Consider the following 22151-nt stretch of genomic DNA (forward strand, 5'->3'; position numbering starts at 1 on the left):
AGAGGCAGATCAGGTAGTCTGGTATTCCCATCTCTTTCAGAATTTTCCACAGTTGATTGTGATCCACACAGTCAAAGGCTTTGGCATAGTCAATAAAGCAGAAATAGATGTCTTTCTGGAACTCCCTTGCTTTTTCCATGATCCAGCAGATGTTGGCAATTTGATCTCTGGTTCCTCTGCCTTTTCTAAAACCAGCTTGAACATCAGGAAGTTCACGGTTCACATATTACTGAAGCCTGGCTTGGAGAATTTTGAGCATTACTTTACTAGCGTGTGAGATGAGTGCAATTGTGCAGTAGTTTGAGCATTCTTTGGCATTGCCTTTCTTTGGGATTGGAATGAAAACTGACCTTTTCCAGTCCTGTGGCCACTGCTGAGTTCTCCAAATTTGCTGGCATATTGAGTGCAGCACTTTCACAGCATCATCTTTCAGGATTTGAAATAGCTCAACTGGAATTCCATCACCTCCACTAGCTTTGTTCATAGTGATACTTTCTAAGGCCCACTTGACTTCACATTCCAGGATGTCTGGTTCTAGGTCAGTGATCACACCATCGTGATTATCTGGATCGTGAAGATCTTTTTTGTACAGTTCTTCTGTGTATTCTTGCCACCTCTTCTTAATATCTTCTGCTTCTGTTAGGTCCATACCATTTCTGTCCTTTATTGTGTCCATCTTTGCATGAAATGTTCCCTTGGTATCTCTAATTTTCCTGAAGAGATCTCTAGTCTTTCCCATTCTGTTGTTTTCCTCTATTTCTTTGCATTGATCGCTGAGGAAGGCTTTCTTGTCTCTTCTTGCTATTCTTTGGAACTCTGCATTCAGATGCTTATATCTTTCCTTTTCTCATTTGCTTTTTGCATCTGACAGAATGTGGTCCACTGGAGAAGGGAATGGCAAACCACTTCAGTATTCTTGCCTTGAGAACTCATGAACAGTATGAAAAGGCAAAATGATAGGATACTGAAAGAGGAACTCCCCAGGTCAGTAGGTGCCCAATATGCTACTGGAGATGAGTGGAGAAATAACTCCAGAAAGAATGAAGGGACAGAGCCAAAGCAAAAACAATACCCATCTGTGGATGTGACTGGTGATAGAAGCAAGGTCCAGTGCTGTAAAGAGCAATATTGCATAGGAACCTGGAGTGTCAGGTCCATGAATCAAGGCAAATTGGAAGTGGTCAAACAAGAGATGGCAAGAGTGAATGTCGACATTCTAGGAATCAGCGAACTAAAATGGACTGGAATGGGTGAATTTAACTCAGATGACCATTATATCTACTACTGTGGGCAGAAATCCCTCAGAAGAAATGGAGTAGCCATCATGGCCAACAAAAGAGTCTGAAATGCAGTACTTGGATGCAATCTCAAAAACGACAGAATGATCTCTGTTTGTTTGCAAGGCAAACCATTCAATATCACAGTAATCCAAGTCTATGCCCCAACCACTACTGCTGAAGGAGCTGAAGTTGAATGGTTTTATGAAGACCTACAAGACCTTTTAGAACCAACACCCAAAAAAGATGTCCTTTTCATTATAGGGGACTGGAATGTGAAAGTAGGAAGTGAAGAAGCACCTGGAGTAACAGGAACATTTGGCCTTGGAATACTGAATGAAGCAGGGCAAAGACTAATAGAGTTTTGTCAATAAAATGCACTGGTCATAACAAACACCCTCTTCCAACAACACAAGAGAAGACTCTACACATGGACATCACCAGACGGTCAACACCGAAATCAGATTGATTATATTTTTTGCAGCCAAAGATGGAGAAGCTCTATACAGTCAACAAAAACAAGACCAGGAGCTGATTGTGGCTCAGGCTCTTACGAACTCCTTATTGCCAAATTCAGACTTAAATTGAAGAAAGTAGGGAAAACCACTAGACCATTCAGGTATGACCTAAATCAAATCCCTTATGATTATACAGTGGAAGTGAGAAATAGATTTAAGGGCCTAGATCCGATAGATAGAGTGCCTGATGAACTATGGAATGAGGTTCATGACATTGTACAGGAGACAGGGATCAAGACCATCCCCATGGAAAAGAAACGCAAAAAAGCAAAATGGCTGTCTGGGGAGGCCTTACAAATAGCTGTGAAAAGAAGAGAAGCAAAAAGCAAAGGAGAAAAGGAAAGATATAAGCATCTGAATGCAGAGTCACTACCTAATCGTTACCTAATTCTGTTTGGTATCTGACAATATTTTTATATTGCCAACTACAATTAATTATAGGTTATAAACATAGATTTAAACCAGCGTTATGGATTTAAGATCAAGCATGTGATTGTTGGACCCATGGGAGCTGGAGAGATGTTCAAGGAAGAACCCAAAAGAGTAGACCAAAGAGTGAACCCAGAGGAATCCTGACTTTAATAATGTTTCCTAAAGAGAAACTTTTACTTGCTGAAAGTCAAATTGGCATGATGTCATGAGGTGACAGAATTTTGGTATTGTGGCAGAGGGACATCGTTTAGGACACCTATCAGAGCATCACATCATATTTTTCACTTACTCTTAAATGCAAGTCCCCAAGCTTGTTCCTATTTGTTGACCATTTAAGAACCAACAGTTCCTCATCACCAGCCTAAAAGGGTATGCAAGATGGCCTATCCTTAGCTTGTGACAGAGGTGAAGATCTTCATAATTTATAAAATGTTGTCTTTTCTGGGGGAGCAAAAATTGCTCCTACTGGCTGTTACAGAAACCAGGAAAAGTGCCTCTGAGTTTTTTGTCATTTCAGATCTTCAGTGACAAAGGAATCCAAGCCAGTGTCTCATTAAGTACTTATACCTTCACCTCCAGTCACCTCAGTGCAAATATGGGATGCATGTAAAGAAAATTGTTCTTAGGCTTTAATGAACTTATCTCCTAAATATCCCTTTCCACTCACATCTTTATAGTTCTGATACATTCCTTATTTCCACTCATTTATACCAATGGTAATTTTTTTCCTTAATGCATATCAAATTTTATTTATTCTTACCCTTCCTTATTCTTGACTCTTACTAATATATCCCCAGGTCTCCACGTGCCTAGATGTAGACAGTCCTCAGCTAAGTCCAGAAGACTGACTAAAAGTCAGTCCTGAGCATTAACACAATTTCAGTGAGTTAATATACGTTGTTGTTCAATCACTAAGTCGTGTTCAACTCTTTACCACCCCATGGACTAAAGTGCACCAGGCTTCTCTTTCCTCCACTATCTCCCAGTTTGTTCAAATTCATGTCCATTGATTCGGGGATGATATATAAGCATCTTATCCTCTGCCACAACCCTCTCCTTTTGCCTTCAATCTCTCCTAGAATCAGGATATTTTCCAGTGAGTCAGCTCTTCAAATCAGTTGGCAAAAGAATTGGAGCTTCAGTGATCATCCTTCCAATGAATATTTAGGGTTGATTTCTGTCAGGGCTGACTGTCTTGATCTCCTCACAGTCCAAAGAATAGCAATACCAAAGAGTGTTCAAACTACTCTACAACTGTGCGGATTTCACATGACAGCATAGTTATGCTCAGAATCCTTCAAGCTAGGCTTGAGTAGTACATGAACCAAGAACTTTCAGATGTAAAAATTGGGTTGAGAAAAGGCAGAGGAAGCAGAAATCAAATTGCCAATATTTGTTAGGTCATAGAGAAAGGAGTTGCAGAAAAACATCTTTTTCTGCTTCATTGACTCTGTTAAAGCCTTTGACTGTGTGGATCACAACAAACTATGGACAATTCTTAAAAAGATGGGAGTACCAGACCACCTTACCTGTCTCCTTAGAAACCTGTATGCAGAGCAAGAAGCAACGGTTAGAACCAAACATGGAACTGGCTCAAAATTAGAAAAGGAGTACATCAAGGCTGTACATTGTCATCCTGCTTATTTAACATATATGCAGAGTACATCATGTGAAATGCTGGGCTGGATGAAGCTCAAGCTGGAATCAAGATTGCATGGAGAAATATCAACAATCTCAGATATGCAGATGATACCATCCTATTGACAGAAAGTAAACAGGAACTAAAAAATCTCTTGATAAGGGTGAAAGAAGAGAATGAAAAAGCTGACTTGAAACTCAGCATTCAAAAAACTAAGATCTGGCATCTGATCCCATCACTCCATGGCAAATAGAAGAGGAAAAATTGGAACCAGTGACAGACTTTATTTTCTTGGGCTCCAAAATAACTGAAATGGTGACTGCAGCCATGAAATTAAAACTTTTTCTCCTTGGGAGGAAAGCTATGACAAATCTAGACAGCATATTAAAGAGACATCACTTTGCCAACAAATGTCTGTATAGTCAAAGCTGTGGTTTCTCCAGTAGTAATGTGTGTGAGGGCTTTCCTGGTGGTTCAGATGGTAAAGAATCTGCCTGCAATGCAGGAGACATGTGTTCAATCCCTGGGTTAGGAAGATCCACTGGAGGAGGGCATGGCAATCCACTCCAGTAATCTTGTCCTGGAGAATCCCCATGGACACAGGATCCTGGTGGGCTACAGTCCATGGGGTCTCAAAGAGTTGGACGTGACTGAGCAGCTAGTTCAGTTCAGTTCAGTTGCTCAGTAACATCTGACTTTTTGTGACACCATGGACTGCAGCACACCAGGCTTAACTGTCCATGGCCAACTGCCAGAGCTTGCTCAGGCTCATGTCCATTGAGTCAGTGGTGCCATCCAACTATCTCACCCTCTGTTGTCTCCTTATCCCCCTGCCTTCAATGTTTCCCAGCACCAGGGTCTTTACAAATAAGTCAGTTCTTTGCATCAGGTGGCCAAAGTATTGGAGTTTCAGCTTCAGCATCAATCCTTCCAATGAATATTCAAGACTGATTTCCTTTAGGATAGACTAGTTGGATCTCCTTGCAGTCCAGGGGACTCCCAAGAGTCTTCTCCAACACCGCTGCTCAAAAGCATCAATTCTTTGGCACTAAGCTTTCTTTATGGTCCAACTCTCACATCCATACATGACTACTAGAAAAACCATAGCTTTGACTAAATGGACCTTTGTTGGCAAAGTAATGTCTCTGCTTCTTAAAGCTGTCTAGGTTTGTCATAGCTTTTCTTCCAAGGAGCAAGCGTCTTTTAATTTCATGGCTGCAGTCACCATCTGCAGTGATTTTGGAGCCCAAAAAAATAAAGTCTGACACTGTTTCCACTGTTTCCCCATCTATTTGCCATGAAGTGATGGGACCGGATGCCATGATCTTAGCTTTCTGAATGTTGAATTTTAAGCCAACTTTTTCACTCTCCTCTTTCACTTTCATCAAGAGGCTCTTTAGTTCTTCTGCACTTTCTGTCATAAAGGTGGTGTCATCTGCTTATCTGATGTTATTGATATTTCTTCCTGCAATCTTGATTCCAGCTTGTGCTTCCTCCAACCCAGCATTTTGCATGATGTACTCTGCACAGAATTTAAATAAGCAGCATGACAATATACAGCCTTGTTGTACTCCTTTCCCAATTTGGAACCAGTATGTTGTTCCATGTCCAGTTCTAACTATTGCTTCTTGACTGCATACAGATTTCTCAGGAGGCAGGTCAGGTGGTCTGGTATGCCCATCTCTTGAGGAATTTTCCAGTTTGTTGTGATCCACACAGTCAAAAGCTTTGGCATAGTCAGTAAAGCAGAAGTAGATATTTTTCTGGAACTCTCTTGCTTTTTTGATGATCCAACAGATGTTGGCAATTTGATCTCTTGTTCCTCTCCCTTTTCTAAATCTAGCTTGAACATCTGGAAGTTCACAGTTCACATACTATTGAAGTCTGGCTTGGAAAATTTTGAGCATTACTTTGCTAGCGTGTGAGATGAGTGCAATTGTGTGGTAGTTTGAACATTCTTTGGCATTTCCTTTCTTTAGAACTGGAATGAAAACTGACCTTTTCTAGTCTTGCAGCCACTGCTGAGTTTTCCAAATTTGCTGACATATTGAGTGCAGCACTTTCACAGCATCGTCTTTTAGGATTTGAAATAGCTCAACTGGAATTCCATCACCTCCACTAGCTTTGTTCGTAGTGATGCTTTCTAAGGCCCACTTGACTTCACATTCCAGGATGTCTGGCCCTAGGTGAATGATCACACCATTGTGGTTATCTGGGACATGAAGATCTTTTTTGTATAGTTCTGTGTATTCTTGCCACCTTTTCTTAATATCTTCTGCTTCTGTTAGGTCCATTCTGTTTTGTCCTTCGTTGTGTCCATCTTTGCATGAAATGTTCCTTTGGTATCTCTAATTCTCTTAAAGAGATCTCTAGTCTTTCCCACTCTATTGTTTTCCTCTATTTCTTTGCATTGATCGCTGAGGAAGCCTTTCTTATCTCTCCTTGCTATTCTTTGGAACTCTGCATTCAAATGGGTATATCTATCCTTTTCTTCTTTGCCTTTAGCTTCTCTTCTTCTCTCAGCTATTTATAAGGCTTCCTCAAACAACCATTTTGCCTTTTTGCATTTCTTTTCTTGGGGATGGTCTTGATCACTGCCTCCTGTACAATGTCATAAACCTCCATCCATAGTTCTTCAGGCACTCTGTCTATCAGATCTAATCCCTTGAATCTATTTGTCTCTTCCAGTGTATAATGGTAAGGGATTTGATTTAGGTCATACCTAAATAGTCTTGTGGTTTTCCCTACTTTCTTCAATTTAAGTCTGATAATTGCAGTAAGGAGTTCATGATGTGAGCTGCAGTCAGCTCCCAGTCTTGTTCTTGCTGACTGTATGTAGCTTCTCCATCTTTGGCTGCAGAGAATATAATCAATCTGATTTTGGTATTGACCATCTGGTTATCTCCATGTGCACAATATGTGTAAAGTACCTTAAACAGTGCCCAGACATGGAGAAAATAAGTTTTATTTCACATCTCTTCCTTAGTTTCATGCTGAAGATGCTTCTCTTTGCTGTTCTTGGCTCCATCTCAGAGCCTTGCTTCTGGCCATGACCTGGAACACTTGAACTACCTTTCCTCTTAGTATGATGCTGCCACTGGAGCAGATGTCAGCAGAGAGGTAAATGTGAAGAAGGTCTTATTTCTCTTTGTTTACTCATTTCTCATGCTGCTATACACTGTGGAACTATCCGGTTTTATGGATGAGTTGGAAAATTATGAGCAAAGTAAAATATATAGACTGAGTACTTTATGTGACGCTCCCCACTTCCAAAAGTACTAAGTGCTCTTTGCAGATAGTCTCCTCATGGACACCCCAAGTTCCAGACTACACAGAGAGGATCCCATTCTTCTGACCCCGCCACAAGTCTCGGTCCTCCAGCCTCCCATATGGGTTAGTTTGACCCTAAGTTCAGCTTCATTCCAGCACACAAGGAACTTTATGAGGTTGTACTCCTCACAATCTGAGCTATCCATTGTAGAATAGGGGAGTCTTCAACAGAGTAGTACAGAGCACTCTTTGGCACTCAAAACTGGGGTCCCTTTCAAGTCTTCCTGCAAGTGGAAAATGTAATGTGACTCCTCTTTCTTCCTGATTCTCTAGTAATTAACTGTAACACACATACACACACACACACACACACACACAGTCTCAGAGGCAATACAATCTAAATCTACTGTAAAGAATAAAAGAATTGTCCTAAATGTCTATAATATGCACAGTACCTCCAGGGCAGGGTAGAGGTTAGCAGTTAACAACATGTTGTAAATCCATGGAATTTCTGTCTTATTATTTTGCTTTCAGACTTAGACCCCAGAGCCCAAGGATTTGGCCCAGTTATAAACCACCTACCCCATGGTTACTAATCCATGGCCTAAGAGTTTTGAAACTTTAAAAAGAAAGATTTAGGTTTGATTTATCTTGCATTTCAGGCCATATAAACAGCTCTTAAATGAGGCTTTCTCTTATATGGATGTGGATGTATATGAAAGAGATGATTTACATTTCTCCTAGCCAAGCAAACCTTTCTAGGAGTTGGAAGGCTATCTTACTTATCACCCAAGTTATAGCTACCTTTCATCTTTGGTAAGCCTGTTCTCATAACTGAAGAAAAATAAATTCATTCTCCAGGATTTTTATACAACCACCTTCCCCATCTCCCAGCCAGAAAAGTTGCTTGAACAAACCCATTTAGCCTACCAAGAAAAGGATGGAAGGCATACAGTCTCATCTTACTCATCTCTTGGACCTAATATAGAGTCCAATAAACAATAGGCACCTAATAGATGCTAACTTGCATGCAGTGAACCAGTTGAAATGGTATAAACAAAAAGAGTACAAGTAAGATATTTGCAATTTTTTTAAGTAGAGAGAAGACCTCACTTAAAAAAGAAAGACTAAGAGTCCTCCACATGTAGATACAATATTCTTGAGCATGATGCTTACCAATAAGTGACTGATGCAAACAGAACCATTTCAGAAGAGAACTGTCTTCAGGGTTTTTCTCAGAGCAAGTTTAACGTCCTTATTCCTCAGACTGTAGATCAAAGGGTTAAGCATGGGAACCACATTGGTATAGAAGACTGAGGCAAATTTACCCTGGTCCTTTGATCCAGGAAAAGAGGTTGTTAAATAGGTGAATGCCCCCGACCCAAAGAACAGAGCCACAGCAACTACATGGGAGCCACATGTGCTGAAGGCTTTGGACCTGCCCTCAGCGGAAGGAATACGGAGGATACTGGAGAGAATCAGAGCATATGAGGTGAAGATACTGATACTGGATATTGTGATGACCCCTCCAACAACAATAAAAAACACCAGCTCATTGATGTGAGTGCTGGTGCAGGAGAGCTGCAAGAGGGGGAGGACTTCACACAGATAGTGGTGGATGATGTTGGAATCACAGAAGCTCAGTCTCAGCATGCTTCCGGTGTGGGCCATGGCCCCAGCAAACCCTATCATGTACGAACCAAGCATCATCAGTGAACAGACCTGAGGGGACATGGTGACCGTGTACAGCAGAGGATGGCAAATAGCCACAAAGCGATCATAAGCCATCGATACCAACACATAGCACTCAGAATTGACAAAGAAACAGAAGAAAAATAGTTGTGTCATGCATCCCACATAAGAAATTATATTTTCTGATATGAAATCAATTAGCATTTTGGGGGTAAACACACAAGAATAACAGAAATCTATAAAAGACAAGTTGAAGAGGAAAAAGTACATTGGAGTGTGAAGGCTAGAATTCATCGCAATTAAGGTGATCAAGCCCAAGTTGCCCACCACCGTGGACACATAGATCCCTAAAAACAGGAGGAAGAGGGGGAGCTGAAGCTCTGATCGTTCTGATAATCCCACGAGGATGAACTCAGTCAATGAGGAGCTGTTTACCAGAGCCATTCTCTTCTGGGGAGCTGTCTGTAGAAACAAGGGACAAAATGTTTCAAATGATTATAGTCACAAGCATAGCTGATGGAAAAAAGTCTAGAAGATAAGCCAGTGCATGAATGCCCTCCTTTTTGCCTTTCTTCTCTCATCTATATGCCCTCTCCCCACCCCGGCCCTGCCAAGCTATTGACAATGTGTCTGTGACTACATCTTAGCTCCCCTGGGCTGATCATGAATCCAGGCTAGAGTCTGTTAGCATGGGCAGCAAGAATTCTGTCTGCACTCAGGAGATCAGGAGATGGAGCACCTGAACTGGCTGCCCAGCGACTCTCAGAAAGACCTTGCAAGAGCCAGGAGTACAACCTGAACCCACTGTGCCTCAGACTCTGAGAGACAGGCTCTCCTCTCCCATACTGTCTCCCTTCACCCTGCCGCCCCCTCCCAACCACATAAGAGGTCCCCACCTGAGAGGAAGCCAAAAGTTGTCCCCTCTTTCTGCACCTCCTGCCTTCCTCCTTTTAGTCCCTTCACTGAATTTGACACCAGAATCAGTTTCAAGAGTAAAGAAGGGATCAGTACTTCTCAGACCCCTTGATTGTGAATTTAAAAGAAAGCCATAAGGAAAAATGGGAGTCAGACATTCACCTTCCTCCTCCCAGCCCTTCAGTCCTGGGCATTAAGCAATCTCTTTCCATTAGCTCAAAGGATAAAATGGTGTTAGTGCATAAAGCAGACAGCTTCATGTTTTAACTCTTCTGATTCCCTAGGTGCTGAGAATCAGAGCTTTTTACAGACCCCAGTCTCCAAGGTGCTCTAGGAATAGACCAAGATTTCTGTTGGTGGATTTTCCCAGATGGTAAATATCAACTTTAGGAGGAAAAAAAAAGCAACCCTCATTTTCACCAGAACCCCAGCTGGTATATCATGGAGAACTTTGGGCTACTTGATCTCAGGGATCTGATTAGATACAGTCTCAATCCCTAGGTAATTTCTCAGAGTTATGTCCCTACAGGGAAGAAATTGGACTGTCTTTGTTTACAACCTGGATGATGATGTTTACCTAGCATCTTGGGACTCAGGTGTTCACTCAAACTTCTCCTAAACTCTGAGGATTTCATGTTTAGTGCTGAATTGAGGTGGGGGGGTGGGGCTCAGATTTTCTATCCTTTGTTAAATCTTGGCACTTACACTTGACATTAAGGGAGGATGATCCGATACTTATTTTAACCACTATTTCCAAATTTGTAAAGGGAGATTTGAGAATAGGACCAAAAAAAAGTTAGGTCAGACTTGTAGGTGGTATGAAAAGCACCTCTGACAAAATGTTTCTAGCACCATGAGCTGCTCAGAACACTGGAGACATTCCACCAGCACCGCAGTCACAAACACCACCTACCCTCAGCTCTACCAAGCGCTATAGACTGGCTTTCACTATAAATGAGACTAAGGTACCACTTATGCAAAGAAACACTCACACATGCGCTCACACCCGCATACACACACACACACCTTCACAAACTTACTCTATGGATGTGTGCAGGCCAAGGTATGAACAGGAGATGTACCTAAAGGTTTTAATTCTGTCATCTTTCAGATGGCAAAGTTGTTCTCCATGTCATCTGCTACATGAATATTCTAAGAAATTTTCAAAGATATGTGAGCAACTGCATTTGTAAGTTTCCACTGAGGATGCCTAAAATAATCCTAGATTGCTTGGAACATTCCTGATTTACATCCATTATCCCTGTATAATTATTAATAGCAAACCTTCTCACTCTCAAAAGTGTCTGGATTTGGGTAACAAATTATATGGTCACCCTACTAAAAAGAGCATAAGCAACTATTCAAATCCTCCTGCTCCTGCTGTCTCCTACTGACTTCTCTCCACTTTCTGACTAAGACAGTCTCTGTCTTTCGCTCTCTCTTACCCTAAGAGTTCTCTTTCACTGAACCTGCTCTTCCTGGCCAACCAGTACCTTCTTGTCAGTAGATTTTGGCTTAAATATGGGAAGGGCATTAACTGCAAGCTAGTTCCAATTTATACCTAGCCCAAAAAACCTAAAGCAAATAAATTTACACTGCACCTACCCACCTAACATAGGTGAAAGAGGAACAGGGAGTGAAGAATTATTTGGGAACAAGGAATAAAACATTGGCGGAATTCTACATTATAATCATTGGTACAATAGTAGAACATTGTATATTGCTATACATGATGCAATAAATTGATGAGTAGTATTTAACAAATTTGAACATATATTTTACCCAGAAATTATACACTTAGATATATACCAAATTTAAAAAAGTGTATATGTATACCTAACAATATGCCAAGAATGTTCATGAAAGTTAAATAAATGTCACAAACCTATTACAGAGCAAAAGACGCCAAGACAAAAGAGTGTATACTTTAAGATTTGATTCACATGAAGTCCAAAAGCATGAAAACTGATCTTCCATCAGTTCAGTTCAGTCATTCAGTCGTGTCTGACTCTTCGCGACCCCACGAATCACAGCACTCCAGGCCTCCCTGTCCATCACCAACTCCCAGAGTTCACCCAGACTCACGTCCATCGAGTCAGTGATGCCATCAAGCCATCTCATCCTCTGTTGTCCCCATTCTCCTCCTGCCCCCAATCCCTCCCAGCATCAGAGTCTTTTCCAATGAGTCAACTCTTCGCATGAGGTGGCCAAAGTACTGGAGTTTCAGCTTTAGCATCATTCCCTCCAAAGTAATCCCAGGGCTGATCTCCTTCAGAATGGACTGGTTGGATCTCCTTGCAGTCCAAGGGACTCTCAAGAGTCTTCTCCAACACCACAGTTCAAAAGTATCAATTCTTTGGCCCTCAGCCTTCTTCACAGTCCAACTCTCACATCCATACATGACCACAGGAAAAACCATAGCCTTGACTAGACAGACCTTTGTTGGCAAAGTAATGTCTCTGCTTTTGAATATGCTATCTAGGTTGGTCATAACTTTCCTTCCAGGGAGTAAGCGTCTTTTAATTTTATGGCTGCAGTCACCATCTGCAGTGATTTTGGAGCCCAAAAAAATAAAGTCTGACACTGTTTCCATTGTTTCCCCAACTATTTCCCATGCAGTGATGGGACCGGGTGCCATGATCTTTGTTTTCTGAATGTTGAGCTTTAAGCCAACTTTTTCACTCTCCATTTTCACTTTCATCAAGAGGCTTTTGAGTTCCTCTTCACTTTCTGCCATAAGGGTGGTGTCATCTGCATATCTGAGGTAATTGATATTTCTCCCAGCAATCTCGATTCCAGCTGTGCTTCTTCCAGTCCAGCGTTTCTCATGATGTACTCTGCATATAAGTTAAATAAGCAGGGTGACAATATACAGCCTTGTTGTACTCCTTTTCCTATTTTGGAACGAGTCTGTTGTTCCATGTCCAGTTCTAACTGTTGCTTCCTGACCTGCATACAGGTTTCTCAAGAGGCAGGTCAGGTGGTCTGGTATTCCCATCTCTTTCAGAATTTTCCACAGTTGATTGTGATCCACACAGTCAAAGGCTTTGGCATAGTCAATAAAGCAGAAATAGATGCCTTTCTGGAACTCTCTTGCTTTTTTGATGATCCAGCGGATGTTGGCAATTTGATCTCTGGTTCCTCTGCCTTTTCTAAAACCGGCTTGAACATCAGGAAGTTCACGGTTCACATATTGCTGAAGCCTGGCTTGGAGAATTTTGAGCATTACTTTACTAGCGTGTGAGAAGAGTGCAATTGTGTGGTAGTTTGAGCATTCTTTGGCATTGCCTTTCTTTGGGATTGGAATGAAAACTGACCTTTTCCAGTCCTGTGGCCACTGCTGAGTTCTCCAAATTTGCTGGCATATTGAGTGCAGCACTTTCACAGCATCATCTTTCAGGATTTGAAATAGCTCAACTGGAATTCCATCACCTCCACTAGCTTTGTTCATAGTGATACTTTCTAAGGCCTACTTGACCTCACATTCCAGGATGTCTGGCTCTAGGTCAGTGATCACACCATCGTGATTATCTGGGTCGTGAAGATCTTTTTTGTACAGTTCTGTATATTCTTGCCACCTCTTCTTAATATCTTCTGCTTCTATTAGGTCCATACCATTTCTGTCCTTTATCGAGCCCATCTTTGCATGAAATGTTGCCTTGGTATCTCTAATTTTCTTGAAGAGATCTCTAGTCTTTCCCATTCTGTTGTTTTCCTCTATTTCTTTGCATTGATCACTGAGGAAGGCTTTCTTATCTCTTCTTGCTATTCTTTGGAACTCTGCATTCAGATGCTTATATCTTTCCTTTTCTGCTTTGCTTTTCACTTCTCTTCTTTTCACATCTATTTGTAAGGCCTCCCCAGACAGCCATTTTGCTTAGTAAATCAAGAAGAAAAAGAATTAATACATATAAAGCAACTTCAGAGTCCTAGCCTTATGCTGGGTATGTAATACTGGGTTTATAACAACTATACAGTGTGCATGAGTGGCAGGTTATTCTTTGCAAAGATGGCATTCTAGCACATGCAGACATGCGCACACGTGCACACACACACGTACACGTACATCTTACATCCCACATGCTCTTAATACAATGGAAGGAAAGCTGTCCTCCAATAAAGAGATGGTGTCTATGCTTTCTACCCTTGCATCTAGGCAGGGACTTGGGATTTCTCAAAGAATATGGCAGAAGTGATGCTATGTGACTCAGCCATGGAAGAATACAGCTTGCAATTCGCTGTCTGTCCCTCTCTCTCCTTCCTCCTTCTCCCTTCCTCCGTCCTTCTTCCTTCGTCCCCCTTCCCTCTTCCTCTCTCCTTACTCTTATTCCTCTTTTGTCATCCCCAGCCTCTCACTTACATTGGACCATCTGGCTTTGTCTCCAGATAAACTACAAAGCAGAAAGTTTATGGTCATTTATCCAGTGCTAAGGAGGAGCAGAAGCCCTCTGGACTTCCCTGGTGGCTCAGATGGTAAAGAATCTGCCTGCAATGTAGGAGACCTGGGTTCAACCCCTGAATTGGGAAGGTCCCCTGGAGAAAGGAAAGACTATTCACTCCAGTATTCTTGCCTGGAGAATTATATGAACAAAGGAACCTGGCTGGCTACAATCCATGGGATCACAAAGAGCCAGACATGACTGGGCAACTAACACTCACTTTTTTTCCCCAGAAGCCCTCTAGAGATCGCATGCTGCATCAGAATGCATACTCAAGGGAAATTGCCAGGACAGTTCCTAGCGCAGGACTGGATTCTGTTTCCCCTTCACTACTCAGAGAAACTTTTTTCCAGTTCCATATTTAGATGATGTTTCTGAGGTTTATTTTTATGAAGAAAATAGATATTTCTCTTTAGTATATAATTTCTTACCCACTGCATTTCTCCCTCTTAAATAACAGTTTTGCAGATATGTGGCAATGGCTCAGCAATGAACGAATAAGGAAGAATCATCTCTGTTCATCAGAATAGAAGTCAGTGTATTCACTTTTTTATTTTTATTAAGACTAGCTATTTCTAGCAATCTTGCAAACTTTATATTCAGAAAAATCTCTACTGTGGCAAACTAAGAATTCAGAATAAAATATAAAAGTCATCTATTTGTTGATATTTGAGGGGGCAGATACTAAGTGAATTCATGTGAGAGCAAAGAGAATAATCCAGAGGGGTGCACAGGCACTGGACCTGGGGTTTGTCCTTGGGGAGCTAGTCGATTCCCTGTGGCCCAGATTTGGAGTTTAATTGGGTTGCCAGGTTGGGAGTTTGGTGTCATTATTGACTCATAATACTGGATCCCATAGGGAAACATCTCCTATGGCTTAATTAGAGAAAGAAAAAAATTCACATAGGAAGAGGGCAGAGATATGTATCTGTCCTGGCCTTGGCTCTAAAAGGGCAGAAAAAGAGAGAAAATATCCCCTGAAAAGTTCTAACCACCTCTGTGTTTTAGGCAGAAAATCCATATTACATATATAACCAAAAAAAAAAAAATCTTTCTTGGGAAAATACAATTTAAATCAAAATATCAAAGGATTTCCCATGATAAATACCCAAGGATCATAAACTCTTAGTGAAAATTACTAAACAAACACAAAATAAGCCACCAGCTTAATAATCACCATAAATGAAAAATCACAATCTATAGAGCCAGATCTGCAAAATTATTATGTTTATCAGGGGCAGAACACAAAATAAATATATTTGATGTATTCAAAGGGGAAAAAATGAAAGTATAACATATAAAGGAAAAATCACATATTTTTAAAGACTTTAAACTTTATTTATTGACTACACTGTGCAGCTTGTGGGATTTTAGTTCTCCAACCAGGGAATTCCCTCCAACAGAGCTTTTAGAAATAAAACATGATTGTTGAAATGAGGAATCCTTTGAATATGTTAAACAGCCTGTTAGACACAGGTGAAGAAAAAGTAAGTAACTTGGATAGTAAAAATTATCCAGAAGTCAGCCTCAACTAGGGAGAAGGAGGGAATAGCTATCATTTACAAATAAAACATTGGAGAAGGCAATGGCACCCCACTCCAGTGCTCTTGCCTGGAAAATCCCATGGATGGAGGAGCCTGGAAGGCTGCAGTCCATGGGGTCGCTAAGAGTCGGACATGACTGAGCGACTTCACTTTCACTTTTCACTTTCATGCATTGGAGAAGGAAATGGCAATCCATTCCAGTGTTCTTGCCTGGAGAATCCCAGGGATGGGAGAGCCTGGTGGGCTGCTGTCTATGGGGTCGCACAGAGTCAGGCACGACTGAAGTGACTTAGCAGTAGCAATAGCAACAAATAAAACATAAGAAATGTAGATATATAGAGCACATCTACCACATTCTAGACCCTGTGTTTGTCACTAAAAGTAAAGCAATAGTGGAAACACGTAGTCCCTTTTCTTTCAAATAGGTAATTTAGATGGAGAAAATAAACAGCTGCTTCTAATTGAGTCTAATAATTAATTAACTTTAATAATTAATTGGAAATACAGTAAGTGTGCCAGAAAGAAGTTATGGGTTGCTATGAAACCATTTAATGGGGGGGGAGGGCGGTGCTCTCCTGAATCTGGAGGGTCAGGGATGTCCTCCCTGAGGAAGTGAAATTCAGGTTTAAAACTCAAAAAGTAAATAGTGATGAAACTAGTTGTTCGTGACTGTCCAGCATTGGCACTCCTGCATTTGGAGACCCTCCCTTGTGTAAGCCTTGGATGGAGTCAGAACTTGGCCTTTTTCTGTGAAATCTTGAGAACATAAGACCTGAGCTCAGCTCAGATATTCCCATGCTCTTTCTGTGACACAAAAAAGAGAAACAATTTATATTCTTTTTTGGCACACACACAAAAAAAGAGACAAAAATCAGTCAATCGGTAACAAATGTCAGGTGTTGGTGGCCAACAGGAGCAGCCAGCTCAGCCTAACCAGACAGTTCTGAGGTGTGACTTGGCTGGGCTTCTACCACCTGGCTTCTCCTAGATGCTACCTGTCTCCAAAAACTGCTGTGAGTTTCTGTGAACCACCTCATTTCCTGACAACTCCCTTTTTTTGGAAGAAGTTAACCAAAATCAGTGTTCCGTTTGTAGTTAAGAATGCTGGCTGACAGAAAAGTGACTGGAGATTAAGGAGGGGGGTGGCAGGGACTGGAGGTAGGGAAACCATTCCAAGCTGTGGGACAACTTTCTCATATCCCTGTGATTAAGGCAGACACACCGGCCAAAATCACCTTTTAAAAGGGCGTAACAAAGTCTCCCTCAGTGTTTTTCTCTATTTGGAATGATGTTTCCCCTTCCAGGGAACTGTTGTGTGGATGCAGTTTAAAGGATAAAATGAACAAACTTTGCAGATTTCAGAGACCATGCTTCATAATCCTACATAAAGTTTTTTAAACCTTCAATTGTCCAAGGACTCCTCTTTTCTCTAATAATGAATAATAAGCTCCTTTTCTAGGCAGACAGAAATGCATTTGATTGTCTGACCAGCTTTTTTAATGTTTTATGGACCATAAAAGCAATAGCAAATAATAATAATAAGGATTATGTTTAACATCTAAGGAAGATAATGGCGCAAAAATTATTTTTATTAGTGATTAAACTGCTAGTATGTGTTTAAATTGGTCATTATTTTTATAAGGTTCTATTTTTCATGGTTTCTATGTTCATTTATTTGCCTTTGTGATTCTGTGTAAAATCAATACAGAATAGCTTTGGAATAGCTTTTTGTGTACCTTGTAAAACTCAGAAAATAATTTACTCTTAAAAATTGCATTTGAATCAGTTCTCATGAGATGGATGAAACTGGAGCCTATTATACAGAGTGAAGTAAGCCAGAAAGAAAAACACCAATACAGTATACTAATGCATATATATGGAATTTAGAAAGATGGTAATGATAACCCTGTATGCGAGACAGCAAAAGAGACACAGATGTATAGAACAGTCTTTTGGACTCTGTGGGGGAGGGTGAGGGCAGGATGATTTGGGAGAATGGCATTGAAACATGTAAATTATCACATGTGAAATGAATCGCCAGTCCAGTTTTGATGCATGATACAGGGTGCTCCGGGCTGGTGCACTGGCATGACCCAGAGGGATGGGACGGGGAGGGAGGTGGGAGGGGGGTTCAGGATGGGGAACACGTGTACACCCATGGTGGATGCATGTTGATGTATGGCAAAAACAATACAATATTGTAAAATAAATAAATAAAATGAGATTGAAAAAAAATCACTTATAGAGTATTATAGAAAGTGTGTCTTTGGTTTGGCAGCAGATCTTTATTCAAAAACAACTTCCACTCATTACATGTAATTATGGAAATACAGGCTTCCCAGGTGGCATTAGTGGTAAAGAACCCACCTGCCAATGCAGGAGACACAGACTTGGGTTCAACCCCTGGGTCGGGAAGATCCCCTGGAGGAGGGCTTGGCAACCCATTCCTGTATTCTTGCCTGGAGAATCCCATGGACAGAGGAGACTGGCAGGCTACAGTCCATAGGGTCGCAGAGTCAGACATGACTGAAGCAACTTACCTCAGACACATGCATGAAGATGCACAATCTGCTTTATGATGTGGTTTTAGAAATGCATTTCTATTAGTCTCGACTGATAAGTAGAACTTAATCAAGAGAGAAAATCAGGAGGATGTTCTGGGCAAAGAGAACCACAAAAGGAAATATTAAAAGTCATATGGAGGGAAAGAAAAAAAAAGCATTGCAAATTTGGGAAATGGAAAATGACATTGAGACTTGAATCATTGCATACATGGCAGAGAGGGGTGAGATGTAGTTGGGGTAGATTAATGATGGTGGTACATTAAATCCTGCTTCCCTCTCTGACTTGAGAATCAATTGAGAAGTTAGACACAGAAGTCAGGGGGCGAAAAAATGCCAGTTTTATTCCTGATAAAGTTAATTAGAAGACCGAGCTTGGATGTACATCTACAGTAGGACCTTATAACTCCCTCACTGCACATCAGAGACTAAATTTATGAATCCAGGTCTAAACTGAGCTGGACAACAGTTGGTGTTCTCAACAAAGGAGAAGGGTTGCAGATGGAGGAGATGAACAGAGATTCTGAGAATGTGCATGTCTTAACTGGAAATGAGAAAGGCCTTACAAAGGGGGCTGGGCCACCCTGAACCACATTATAAGTTAATTTTCCTAATTTCTGATCAGTCCTGTAAACCATTCACTTCCTTGGAGTGAAGTAGGGGCAAATAAGGAGGAAGAGAAAGGGTTGCTTCTTCATTTACCTGTATAGGACAGAGAGTCTTCTCCCTACTAGGAAGGTGAAGCCTCAAAGAAGCTAAAATCACATTTGAGGTGGAAACTGGTTAGCACCAGAGTTTGTAGTTGATGGTGAGCAAAAGGGGAGAGCTGACATCTCCAAACTTGATTCTGACTTTTGGTAAAGAGTGTAGGAGAAGGATGGGGCTGGAGACCAGGGAAACCTGAACTCAGGTGGTGGGAGGAAAGTGCAGAATGTCACGCATGAGAAAGAGTCAAAGAGAAAGCTGATCTTAGAATTTTAGAAAAGGAAATTTAGAATCCTCAGATGAACACATCACTGTTAAAAAAAAAAAAAAAAAAACAACTCTTTGTAAAGAAGGAAACAATGTGGTCCTGTGCAGCCAACAGAAACATTTTACATCATTCCACTGATCTTACAACTCCTAATATAATGAGTATAGCCATTTTTAAAAATCATGATTTTCAAATGTATTTAGTCACATGGAGAGCTGTTTACATTGTGTTACAGAATGAGAAAAAAAAGTTATAAAATCAAACCGTTTGACCACATTTGTTGTTGTGTTTGTGGATATATATGTGTTTGTTGTTTTTGCAAACCAATTTAAGTCATCATAGGTACACAACACAAATTTCTGAAAGAATGAACACCCAAATCCTAAGAGTAACTAGTTATCTCTTGGTGGTAGGATCACAGATTTTTTAATCTTTTGCTTACCGATACTTTTACGTATTCTTACAACACTCAAGCATTGCTTCTGCAAATTTAAGAAAAATTATTTTTAAAAAATTAAAAACAAAACACTGCATAATTTAGCATTTTAAGATCTCACTCAGGATTTGTTCAGCATTTATCTAGCACCTTCTGTATCTGCCCAGGCATTAAGCTGTCTGCATGTGTTAGATCACCTAACCAAGGTTGAGACTATAACCTCAAACGTTTTCTGGATATTTGACTTCACAATCCGTATCACCGTAGTCCAGCAGGTCTCACATATGCTTGTATTACTGACCCTATCAAATCAGTGCATTGGATAAGGAGAAAAGTCTTTGGCACTCTTCCTTGACATCTCTTTTTGGCAAGTCATTTCAAGTGAGAGGGAATGCGTGGACAAGTCTAGCCCTGAGGCAGCAAGACCTTGGACTTGGCACAACGTGCATATGCATGCATCACAGTTTCTTGCACATGCAGACTGAGCCTCTGGAAGGCAGCGAGTGGCAGGAGTGTGAACGCCAGAGTCAGCCAGTCTAAATTCAGTTCTTTCCTTCACCACTTACTATCTGTACCATCTATTTCAGGTAAGTTCTTAACATCTTTAAGCCTCAGTTTGCCCGTGTATAAAGCAGAGAGAATCATCTCATATCAACATATAGGAAGTCTAAATGAGAACTTGTATAAAATGTTACTGTTTGTGTTTGAGGAACGTGGTCCCATGAATCTTGTGAGACTCTTGCCCATCTTCATTCTCAAATCACAGTCATTGCAAGATGGGTGAAGAAGGAGGAAGAGAGAGAAGGAGTCATATCCTTGAGGAGGCCAGACTGAATGGCATCTACAACCAAATTGTGGGGTCAAGTGTCTTGGGGTGTTTTTTCTCCCACTCCAGGCCTGGCTCTTCCTTTTCTGTGGTCTCACTAGTCACTGATTGAACTGGGAAACTATTGTGTGTGCAAGTGAAACATGGTGAGAAACAACACTAAGGAACCACCATGTTTGGGACACAGAGCATTGGCCTCTTTGCAGAAAGCAAGTCTCACTTACACATACAAGGCATCCTCAAAGAGCAAACATAAATGACTACAGAGACAAGTGTTCTCCCATTAAACAGCTGCTTGCAGAATCACACTAAATAAAGCTCATTTCACCTAACACTCATATTTCAGTTTTAAACACCATTTGTCTCCACATAAAACCAGTGCTTGGGCTGGGAAAGAACAGGATAAGCTGGATTGTTTTGCCAGAAAATAATAAGGTGCTCAAACTCTAATGTAGATATATTGAAAGGTCATAAGATCCAGCGTGAGGAGGGTTGCACTGGACAAACCAGGGACAAATTGAGCATCAAAGGAAATAATGATGATAATGAATCATAACTCAGACAAAATTAGAATGTATGAGTCCATAATGATATAAATGAATGAATGAATGAACGAATATAGAAGAAATAAGGGTTCTTCCTGACAAAACTACAAAAATTTGATGGAGTTAGAAACAAATAACAAAAGTTTGATGGAGTTAGAAGATCTCCATTTTACAACCATCAGAGTAATAGAATCAGGCAAGCACCATCAATGAATCTTAAAACTAGGGTGTGAAAGATTGAAAGGGAATATCACACTTCATAGTCTCAAAATATCTCCCCACAATGCACTTTTAATTACAAAGAGAAAAGTAGTAATCTTCCCCAATAAATTACCAAGGAACTTGCAAAGTTTCAAGAACTCTGTGTTATCAAATGTCCCCAGATTGAGATTAAAGACAAAGGAAGCTTTGCTCTGAGGAAATGGTGCTATGCAAAGTCAGCAAAGAATCAGGCTGTGATCTTGGCAACTCTTTTCTAAGTGTATTAATGTTCTGAACACAATCATTTGAGATTGTGGTTTCCATTACTCTGGGGAAAATGGGAACTTAATACGTGAATGATTCATTTCTATATTGTACAAATTTTTCTTCAGCTTGCTGTCTCTGGCATATTAACTAAAATGGGGAATATGAAATGAATGCCCAACTGTTAAATTTCTCTTGAAGTCCTATGTTCAGTTGGATAGTGGCTTAGAGTTTGCTGAAGGTATTCGTTTTATAGAAAACTATAAATTTTACTACTAGAAGGAGTATAAAGTGCTGGTTTGGGCTTCCCCTGTGGCTCAGAATCCGTGTTTGATACAGGAGACTCAGGTTCAATCCTGGGTCAGGAAGGGTTCAATGCCTGGAGAAGGGCATGGCAACCCACTCCAGTGTTCTTGCCTAGAGAATTCCATGGACAGAGGAGCCTGCTGGCTAGAGTCCATGGGGTCACAAAGAGTTGGACATGACTGAAGCAACTTAGCAGCAGCAAAGTGGTGGTTTACAGATAAGGGTAGGGTCTGACTTCTGCTACAGATGCCAGGTGGCATGTGCCTAAAATTAGGGGACAGGAGTAAACATAAGAATAACATAATCAAGGGCT

At 40.8% G+C, this 22151-nt stretch overlaps 1 protein-coding gene across 1 annotated transcript; it reads right to left on the reverse strand.

The window, feature by feature from the left end:
• Positions 1-8342: 8342 nt before the first annotated feature.
• Positions 8343-9272, reverse strand: OR8B4 (olfactory receptor family 8 subfamily B member 4). The gene has a single exon (NM_001390337.1). It carries the CDS (start codon positions 9270-9272, stop codon positions 8343-8345), a length of 930 nt encoding a protein of 309 aa, NP_001377266.1.
• Between the last annotated feature and the right edge of the window lie 12879 nt (positions 9273-22151).

Source organism: Bos taurus, chromosome 29, assembly GCF_002263795.3.
Source record: "Bos taurus isolate L1 Dominette 01449 registration number 42190680 breed Hereford chromosome 29, ARS-UCD2.0, whole genome shotgun sequence".
In the NCBI taxonomy this organism is placed as follows: Eukaryota; Metazoa; Chordata; class Mammalia; order Artiodactyla; family Bovidae; genus Bos; species Bos taurus.